The sequence below is a fragment of the Thyridium curvatum genome, assembly GCF_004353045.1.
Source record: "Thyridium curvatum strain D216 chromosome Unknown NODE_60_length_267819_cov_83.081011, whole genome shotgun sequence".
Lineage (NCBI taxonomy): Eukaryota > Fungi > Ascomycota > Sordariomycetes > Thyridiales > Thyridiaceae > Thyridium > Thyridium curvatum.
The window spans coordinates 20,089-30,317 of record NW_022156815.1 but is presented as its reverse complement, the minus strand read 5'-3'; the positions used below and the strand labels follow the sequence as shown (position 1 = coordinate 30,317).

The 10,229-nt window shown below is 55.4% G+C and overlaps 3 protein-coding genes across 3 annotated transcripts; 1 reads left to right on the top strand and 2 right to left on the bottom strand.

The window, feature by feature from the left end:
• Positions 1-4,976: 4,976 nt before the first annotated feature.
• E0L32_008789 (uncharacterized protein) lies at positions 4,977-5,980 on the bottom strand (the record flags this gene model as incomplete). The annotated part of the gene is made up of 2 exons (XM_031143683.1): positions 4,977-5,120; positions 5,180-5,980. The coding sequence occupies 2 exons, from the start codon at positions 5,978-5,980 to the stop codon at positions 4,977-4,979; spliced, it is 945 nt and encodes a 314-aa protein (XP_030991653.1).
• A 321-nt stretch (positions 5,981-6,301) lies between these two features.
• On the top strand, positions 6,302-7,082 carry E0L32_008788 (uncharacterized protein; the record flags this gene model as incomplete). Its single annotated transcript, XM_031143682.1, has 2 exons — positions 6,302-6,513; positions 6,572-7,082. 2 exons carry the CDS (start codon positions 6,302-6,304, stop codon positions 7,080-7,082), a joined length of 723 nt encoding a protein of 240 aa, XP_030991652.1.
• Positions 7,083-7,288: 206 nt separating this feature from the next.
• On the bottom strand, positions 7,289-8,488 carry E0L32_008787 (uncharacterized protein; the record flags this gene model as incomplete). The annotated part of the gene is made up of 1 exon (XM_031143680.1): positions 7,289-8,488. The coding sequence occupies one exon, from the start codon at positions 8,486-8,488 to the stop codon at positions 7,289-7,291; it is 1,200 nt and encodes a 399-aa protein (XP_030991651.1).
• Positions 8,489-10,229: the final 1,741 nt, after the last annotated feature.

Genomic DNA, 10,229 nt, shown 5'->3' with positions numbered 1-10,229 from the left:
GCGAGATTGCGAGTGGACCGCTGCTATGGACACCGCCCGGGAAAAAGCGTCACTCAAGGGGAAGGGAAGGAATGGAAGAGAGGTCAATCGACAAGAGCCAGACAGAGCGGGAGAAGCGTGTCTTTCTATGGCCTGCCTGCTCAGGGCTTGTAGTTGCAAGGTATGGATAGGATCGGGGGGATGATGGACAAGAGAGTGCAGAGGAGCGGGGGGGCTTTTTTGGGCGAGCGTTGGTACGGGGAGTGGCTGGTCCTAGCTTCTAGGGGGGGCCACGGCGACCGGGCTAGCAAGGATGGCAATGTCGGAATGCTGTTAAGGTTTCTAGGCGTGTGGAGGATGAGCAGCTGGCGGTACGGTGTCGGTCCGCATCTGTCCAGCCGAGGCGCGTTTGCGCAGTTCGATATTTGATGAATGAAGGGTTGATCCACGAGAAGCTGCCGCTTTGGAAGGATACGGGTCGAGGCGATTCGGAGGAGGATGCTTGGGGAGGAAGAGGGAATACAAAAGGGTGTTGATACTGACTGAATTGGGGACCTGTCTATGAGTTTATGGGGGATCAGGAGGGCGAGAAAGGGTTTAGGTTGGCGCACTAGGTGAGCTTACTTACGTACCTACTTTGGGGAAAAGCAGGCAGGCAAGCAGCCAAGTAAATCGTAGTGGTGTGTGCCGTCTGGTGCCTTTCTGTATGCGATGCGTGCGGAGGCGATTGATGATGGGGCTGGCCGCCACCACCAACAACTACCTAGGTACTTCATACTGTAGGTTAGGTACCTATAGGTAGGTAGGTATTGTGCTTGACTTGACTTTTATTTCGTGTCGCCTCCCTCCATCACCACCACCATCGTGAATGCCAACACCATCCGCGACGCACGGTATGGCAACCAGCGGAATAGACCAACAACGGCTGTCTGCCTCACAGAAAGCACCCGAGCTCCTAACTCTCGGCAAAAGCCTGAGAACTCGATGGCAGTGTACGACAAAAGGTGGGCAGCCAGACACCACACCACGGGGGACACCACCCAGTTCACTTAGTACATCCCCCCCAGTGACAGACTGCCTGAAACGGAAAACGGGGCAGGAATTCTACAGAAGTAGGTACGGAATGTGCTTGAGAGGCTTTTACGCTAAAGTAGATTGCTAGCAGGATCCCTCCGGCCCTTCGCTCGTGACAAACAAAACCAGCATTGGCGTGCCTCCTGCTAGGTAGGCCCGTACGGAGTAGGTGGATTGAATGATTCAAAAGGTTGGACCACTTTAAGGTCGAACTGCGGGGTCTCGAGCTGTTTCTGCGCACCACCCGTTCCCCCCCTCCCCCTTATTCTTGTCCTGCGCTACCAGGATGCCTTTCCTGATTGCGTTAGCAAGCGGAGTATGGGGATGGGATGGCAAGAATGGGTCGAGTGACTGCCACTGGGGTGGGTTCCCAGGTGGCTCCAGAGCTGTCTGGCTCACGCTGGCTGACTCACCAAAGGGGGCAAAGGGGGGTCTCCAAGCGGGCGTGGCGGGCTCCAGTGGGTTCCAGTTTGCAATCCCGAGGTCCCTGATTTGCCCATCACCCATGCCTCCATCATCTCCAGTGCATACGCTAGGGAATGCGGGTGACGCTCTTGATGGGACGGGTCCCCATCTCGACAGTTACAAGTACTCACGGAGATGCGTGTGGGCACAAGTGGGCACGGACAATCTGTATCAGGTGGGTTTTCCTCTTGCCATAATCCACCATCGTATCAGGGGCATGGCACAAACGAAGCGGTCTTGATCACTACGTAAAACAGCCTGGGTCTTGTCAACTCGAGAGCACAAAAGAGCTTCTGTTGCTAGTTGGCATACTTGTGTTGTCATTGGTCTGCTGGCTGAGTACCATATCAGGAAAAGTTTAAGGTTTAGGGTGGGCGTGGAAGAGAAACTTCCCGTGCACCTGCTCACGCCATACCAGACTTGATACGTATGAAGGCTATCACTCCACGCATCAAGACAACTGCCCTTCATGTTGGAGGGCCAAGGACGTCATTCCCGACTGGCTCGGAGTGCAATGTCTATCACTCGCGTCGTCAGCGCAGTCTGGCGTCTTTAAGGCTGCCTACCTGGTTAGCTGTGGTCTAGGCCTTGGATCGACATCCAAAGGCGCGTTCTCTCTACAAGCAGGTATGTTCTAGACCAAGTGATCGAAGTCTATCGGTTGTGCAGTTAGATAGCCCGTGTCTTGAAGAAATTGAAGTTGGTTCGGACTCAAGCAGCCTCGGCGGCGGCCGGCACTTTCCTCTGCTATTTCTATATTGGGCTGGGATTTGCTTTGCATCCTGGAATGATCGATGATGGGATGGTCGACGAAATCCCCGGAACAGAAACAAAAGCAAATAACGGCCCGCCAGCCAATCGTGTCCATGTTGCTACTTATGTAGTCGTTTCGCGACCCAAGTCGAGGATTCCGACACAGAGCTGTAGCCGCAGGCCGAGTCCGACTTCTATTCCCAATGGCAGGCTTGGCTGGCAGGCTTGGCACTCATGCCTCGTCAACTCGAGCGTCTTCAATGGTGCACGCGCCGTGAGTTTTGCTCATATCCTGCTAGCTTCAACGACTTGTCAAACCGTTTGGTGTCAACGCCGCATTACTTGCCGTATTACTTAGTCTGTCCTTTCCATACGCCAGACTGTACACTATCTAAGCTTCAAACACCTGCCCTGCCCAAACTGACTTTCAAACCAGGATCACTAGGATCAAGGATCGTATCAGCACAGACGATCCACGATCCCCTTAAGAGGACCTGCCATGCCTCCCCCCCCCCCTCTCTGCTTCCTGCATTAGTCTATCAGCAAGCTCTGCACCAGAACTGCACCAAGACGGCACCAGGTGACGGACATTGGTCAAAAGCATGCGTTGCCGTGGGTTGGTGAGTTTGCCAATGCGTGAAGGAGTCTTCGGTTGGCACCCCAGACGACGACAATGCGCGCAACTTCAACATCGAGCCTGTTCCAAGGACTCAACTCTCGTCATCAGTGAGGGGTCAAGGCATAGGTCAGTACCTACATATTCACCTAGACTCAAGCAGGTGCTGCTGTACAACCCCAGGCCCATGCTCCCCGCACCACCGCTCTCCGTCCCGTTCTGCGCTCGTAGGACTCTCTCCGCGATCTTGGCCATGCATGCAGAGGCAAGGCCGGAGGGTGGTATTCTGGGGGTTGAATATCGGCTGCAGGGTGTCACGCGGCATTCCTCGGCGCGAGGAGCCTTCTTCGTCCATCACTGCAGGACGGACGAGTTACCTGACACCACCGGCCCCAACCCAATGCCTGCAGACGCCAACATCGATACTGTCCCATGTCCCATGTTCGTTCCATGCACACCATATGCGGGGTTGAACAAGCCAGGCACGAGAACCAGACGATCCTATTCCGAATGCAGTGTCGCCCGCGAAGGAAACCCGGCGCCATATCCAACCATATCCCTGCGTCGCAATGCCTCTAAGTCGCTTGGATAAATCCAGTCCCGACTCGGTGGGCGAAGAAGAAGAGTAAGCGCAGTTTGTGTGTGCTATCCTCAGCCTATCCCCCACAAACTTCGTGCAACATTCATCGAAGCTTCCCCGAACCCATTATTGGCCTGACCGCACACCGACTATCAAACTCGAATCGGCTGCAGCAGAAGTGCAATCGAGCTTGTGACCCTTCAGCAGACCAGACGGTGGCTCTTAGCGACCCGCCAATAACTGCCTCTTTTTTTTAAGTTTTGCTTGGGATGCGCCGCTCCGTTGCATCAAGGGCGATCCTGCAATTCAAGGGGAGGGGGATTACCCCGGATTTGGAGAGTCAGTGAGTGAGGTCCTAGCGCCTTCCCAACTTCGTAGTGGGCGACCTCTCTCCAGTGTTCCCCGTGTCAGTGGACATAGCTCCTTCGCCGGTATCAATATTGATGCAATAGTACGGGAGCAAAAGGTAAAGATGCCGGGGAAGAACGGTACATGAAGACGCGTGTCAAGTCTCATCATGACGCCAAAAAGCCAACCAAGCTTCTCCGAGTCCATGTCTACCGTCTCGCGCACATGGTTGTTCTTTGTCTCGCCATGAAACCATTGCCACCAGCTCTTGGTGGCGCCACTAATTACATTACCCCGCCGGCTCTTGGTAGAGGGAGGTCCTATTACGACACGGTACAGCAAACGTTGGTTCCTCGTGAACTGTTCCGTCATCTCGCGACCGAAGGCCCTCCATGAAGCTATGACTTCATCGTCAGAGGCTTTGTATCAATGGCTCGAAGCTGACATCACACCCCCTTAGGCAAACCCCTTTGAATGGCAGTGCAGGAGGAGGGTTAGTCGTAGTGACCGTCCGTGGTGGCGCATGCAGCTACGGCTTGAACGTTGTCTAGTGCCTACGCTACCTAGACTGTATGTCAGAATACGGCACAGTGAAGAACGCCCAGCTCCATCACGAATGAGACTGTCGAGGGAGTGCCGGGATGGCTGCTGCATGCAGAAGCAGAAGCATGTCTGTCGCTCTCTCGTATGGTTGGCTCAATGCGGCCGTTGACCTGGTGTCTGTTCGCTAAGGACCTTGTACTGTTGGCCCGAAATCATCCACCGAGATCACTACCGATTCCGGATCCTAGCCGTTGATTTCACAAATTGGTCCCCACCAACTTACATTTACAAGTGCATACATGCACCTGGAGACCTGATGATCTGCTGCTGCTGCTGCTCCTCAATGGAACAAGCGGCATCTAATGATAGTCATCGAGAAATAGCCCCTGCGATCGCAGGAGCCGGCGCTGCCAAGGGCCCAGAAGCACTATGACGACAGATGTTCCCTCTTCGTCACCCTGAAAAGGGCCTACCAATGTCTACTCCGTCCTTACCACATGACAAAGTGAGTCGAATACGAACTGCTTGTGCATTAGAATGGTGATTTTACAATTGTTTATGCGTCATTGGGTATATAATAGTACAACATCAATCGACTTGGGCGATATCTCTCCAGCCTTAGCCGGGCACACTATCAAGCGTCCCTGAGGCTGGTACCTCGCCCTTCTGAGCTTTCAGCTTTTCCTCGAACTTGGCAAATTCGTTCATTGCGATTTCTTCCTCCTGGTCTAGTATTTGCGTGACACCCTGAACTTCTTCGATCTGTGAAAAGCAATGTTAGCCGGTCCTACCCGCGGCCAGTGTGGAGGAATGGGTCGTACATAGTGCATAAGCATGCCCTCTATACCGTTCTTGAGGGTGACGGTGCTCGAGTCGCATGTGCGGCAAGCACCGCGCAACTTGAGCATGACCATCCCGTTCTCAAATCCGCGATACTCGATATCGCCACCGTCCTCCTGGATTGCAGGCCTGATCCGAGTCTCGAGAAGTTCCTTGATCATGCCCACAACCTCGCTGTCGTTTTCGTTGTAGCTCAGGCTATCTTCTTCGGCAGCGTCTTGTCCAGCCTCGCCGTCCTTCCTCTCCGCAACGTTCACGATGTTCTGGCCCGAGGTAATCGCCTCGGTAATGAGCGAGAAGATCTCGGGCCGGATGTGCGCCCAGTTTGCATCTGCGGCCTTGCTCACGGTGATGAAATCGGGCCCGTAGAAGACCGAGGTAACGCCATCGATGTTCATGAGCTGCGCGGCCAGCGGGGACGGGTACGGCGGCGCGATTGTAGAGCGCGGGTTGAGGTATTCGATGAATGTAGACGACACTTCCGGCGGGATGACTCGGTGGTTCGGCAAGAACTTGATGGCATCCGCATTGGGCGTGCTCTCCGACTGGATGAAGATGTGTCGTCGTCCGTTGACCTGATTAACGTTGGAGAGGCGCCATGCAGACTGTACCGCCGTGGATCGTGGCCTCAGCCCTGAAGTGCTTGTAGGAAGTCCACTGCGCGCAGCTGTGTGCGCTGTCCTGTAAGCCGTCGCCCAGGTCAACGGCCTTGCAGCAGACTTGGCCGACTGTCCACGGCATAGTAGCGAGGCTGGCGCCCGTAATAGCCTTGTCTTCGTCATTGCGACCGACGTGCTTGAGTAGCAATCGTTGTCGAGTAAGGGTTGTCGTTGAAAAGCCGGAAGTAGTGGCGTCTGGGAAATATTTTATGGCCGGGTGCTAAGAAGGCAATTCTCTCGGGAGGATGGCGGCTGACAAACCGGGGCGCTCTCAGTGATTTGCGTCATTCTTTAGTTGGCCCCACCTAAATTTTCTCTGGGGTACCTGAGCTTTTGCGCCATCAACCAATAACTTCTGGCCTCACATCTATCGACCTTATCTCGCGTCCAACCCAGCTGTCAACATCACCATCACATCAGCACGACATCACCGGTGCCGTCGCCATGTCGGATATACCCCAGAGCGCTGACGGGGATGAGCACGTAGCTCCTCGCGCACATCTAGCGACGGCAGAAGCTTCACAACCAGAGCTTCCGGATAATAGCCTACCAGCAGACGATTCCTCAACAGCACCAAAGCCCAAGCCGCGGACCATATGCGGCGTCTGCAACAAGGAGGCTAGCAAGTACAAGTGTCCAAAATGTCCTTTGGCCTAGTAAGTTAATATACATATCCAAGCATGCATGTCCCCTCGCTGACACGGGCTTTCACAGCTGTTCTGTAGCTTGTTCACGGACACACCGAGACAACCACCCTCCTTCCGAACCTCGACCGCCCGTACTTGAACCGGAGGTGAAGGAGAAGCCCAAGGATAACCACCCTTTTAGCGTCCTTGATGGCTCCATGGAACTCCAACAACTCTTCCGGAAGTATCCGAATCTGCCGTCGCGCCTCAAGCAAATCTACGACACTACTCTCCCTCCGAAAGATGAAAGCTTTGTCAAAGGAGGCCTTCCGACCAAGGTACCTCCAGTGTACGCAAGCAAGAAGAACAACGAGCCCTGGACGCAAGACATTGGTCTTCGGCGTGGGCAACAAGCACTGAGGCAGGCTAGAACGGACCCCGGCGAAGATGGCGATGGCGTCCGTGAATACTGCGAGCTTGTGCTCTACCTGCTGTCCAAGTCCGAAAAAGAGAACGACGTTACTGAGCTCGTACGCCAGGAAGCTGCTATGGAAGATGCAAAGCTGATCGAGAAGCTCATGCAATCCGAAGGCCGCTAATGCAGACTGCTCACGCCGACTAGTCCACCACCACTGCCGAAGAGATATCACTTGGGCAGTACCAGTATGACTGAGAAGCTCAGGTCTTGGAGAGGAGAATGAGACTGCAATGCAACGCTGGCCGTTCTTCGGATCAAGTCTGTTGTTTGTTATTCATCATCCATTATTCGTAAGATCTTGCGCACTTCTAGCCCTTGCACGCCACGCTAATGTTTGAATCTAGCAAAAAAGCCCACTCTGGGTGATTTCGGAGATAGTGGTGAGGTCACGGACTCAGCATCTCCTGGAGACACGACACCCTTCTCCTCCCGGCCGTGCCGTGTCAAACTTCCCCATTTCCCTTTCAATGCCCAAATAGATCCCCGAGATCTCAATGAGCCTTTGAGCTTGTCCTTTGGCTCGTCACTCTGGGTCCAGTCGATACGGTGCTCCGCGGCCGTTGTCGGATCCGCTACCTCATCCTCTTCGATGACAGGCGGGTCCAGGAGCACCATGGACTGACGAATATAGCCGTCCGCTCGATCAATCCGATCTACAAGATCCCCCGTGCTGCTGCGTCTCGGCTGATGTTGCTGATAATCTTCCGTTCTGCGCCAAGGACCGCCCTGAAGAGCATACTGCTGTTCTCGCTCCTCGTCGATCTTGGTGTCCCGTGCTATCGTGTGGGTATCCTGACGTTGAATCCGCTCGACCAGGTGCTCTCTGTGAGTTTGTACGCGCTGCAAGTCCCGCGACTGTTCCGCAGGCCCCGCGGCAGAGCTGTTGGCCGCTAGTGCAGGGTCTGTGGTTGGTCCGTCGAGGTGGAAGGCCAGAGCATTGCGCGATAATTTGGGAACTAGCGCACGCTCACGCCAGCTCACGGCTGTTGTCGTCCTCGCGAACTGTGCAGCAGCTTCACGGGGCACGTAGGGTTGAGGTGCGTTTGAACCATCGTGCGGCGATGCAGAGACCTCGGGTATCGACTTGCCCTTGGAAGCCCTTGAGCGAGAGTCGCGCTTTGCAGGAGCCGCACGGACATCGACGGCCACGACTTCACTCGGTCGTTTTGAAAGCGGGTTCACCGATGGATTCAATCGGCCTGTGGCATTTGCATGCCTGGCCGCGAGCGGCGTTTGCCTCGATTCTCCTCCAAGCGCACCTGTTTGCGCGCCCGGGTCTGCTTGTCTCGTGCTGTTCTGACGTACTTCTCGTGCCTTTCGATCACCCGCCTCGATCTTTGCTCTGAGCTTCCGTTCAGCGTGAGCCCGTTGCTGATCGGCGAGGACCAGGTACAGGCGTCGCGACAGCTCGTCGGGATCCAAAGGCGTTCCTGGCGGGTGTCGGCTCCTTGGTTTGGTAGGCTTGCCAGGCTTGATGGGCGGCTGGCTTGACAGCTGGTCCAGCGTGCAGCTCATATTGTTCCTCATTCCCACCCACGGGGGTTCGATGGAGACCACCTTTCTAGTCGTTCCTGTCCAAGTCCACTCTGAAGAGGAAGAGGCCGACGTCTCGTGCAAAAGGCTCCGTGTTCTGTATAAAAGGCGAGTAGGCGAGTGGTGAGAATCAGTCACCGGCTAATCACAGGCCGTTTTTTAATCCCAAAGCCCGCACGCGTTTCTTGTCTCAGTTGGTGATGTGGGATTCATGTGGTACATGAAATGTCCCGGGTATCGGCTCTTTATTGTGGTGACAGCTGCAGTGGCACGAGGGTGTCCGCTGGCTCTTATGTATGTCTTAGACACAAAGGCGACAGGCAAGCCCTGGGCAGAAACAGCTGTGCCTTTGAGGAATAGCACACCACACCACGCCCGAGCGAGGATCGTGGGTAGACTGGGGTATTTGACCTCAAAGCAGCATGGCGCCGCCGCAGACTATCTCTAAATGGGCGGGCAATGGTGGGGAAGCAATAAGGATTAGATCCGAACAGCAAGGACCATTGAACGGCACGCGAGCGTTTGCAAATTTTCCCTCCCACACACACCCACCCCCTCACTCGCCAAGGTGCAGAAGGGACTCGTGGGCCAAGTCGAGAGACTTGGCTTTGACAGCTCCCTTCTTGTTCCCCGTCCGCCTGGACACAGGCTGCCCTGCGATTGGTGTACTATCCTGCAACCATATTCGAGACAATGCGACACGGTGCCCGGCGCCGGATAACTCGATGCCACGGATAGATACATCCACCATGACACACAGTGGGCCAGCAGATCGTTCATCTAACGACCTGCCCTTCTCTCTATTGTACGTACTCCCGGCGGCCATATGGCTGATCAACACACACCGCCGAAACTTGGTCCCTTTCGGCAACAGACACAGACGATCCAGTGCCAAAACGGGTCAGCCGAATCCTTGCGCCGCGGCAACTGGGCAAGCGCTGGATCCAGTCCAGACCCTCCCGCTCTAGAATGTCTCGGGCGTAGCCTTGGACCAGGCCCCAGGGATGAAATCTCGTGGGTGCTAACAGGTGCTAGAGTGCTCCCCCAAGGGGCGACCCGCCGCTCTTAGTGGTCGGGACATGTCTCACTCGTTACCCAACTTAATATATCCACCGCATGCTCCCCATGCTCGTGTTGGATCAGATGGGCGAAAGGGGGCGCCATCACCATGGCCAACAAGAGAAACAGGTCCCATCGTCGAGTCGGTTCGCCAGCTCCCCTCCTTTGTCCTGCTGATCCTGGCGTGCGTGCGTCGACTGGCCGTGGGGCGATGCGCATTTGCACACAACGCAAACCATTGAGCCCAGCTGACCGCGCTAGAGCACTTAGACTTATTTTGCCTTGCTAGTCTAAGTTGATCAGGCCGGAAAATTGGCTGCTAGTTGGCCGTCCACTTCACTTACACCACCACTCGGGGCACGCTACGGCTTTGGACGATGCGGCGCTAGAGGTGCCTGACAGCTCTGCCCATCTCTGCTTCCAACCCCGATCGGTCCAGCCCCGAGTCTCGAAGGGGAGAGGCTCTGTCGCAAGCCTCGAGCTGACCAGTCGGTGCGGCCTGGATCTCTTCAAGTCATTTCCTATTAGCCCGACAGATAGCAGACGAGACGGAAGGTGGCTGTTCCTTCTGCTCCACATGTAACTAGATCTGTATCTACTGGCCGTACGCCATGCTGCCTAGGGTCGAGGTCGAGGCCCGCGATTGTCGAGGCAAGCGTGCGTGGCTTTACCTCCC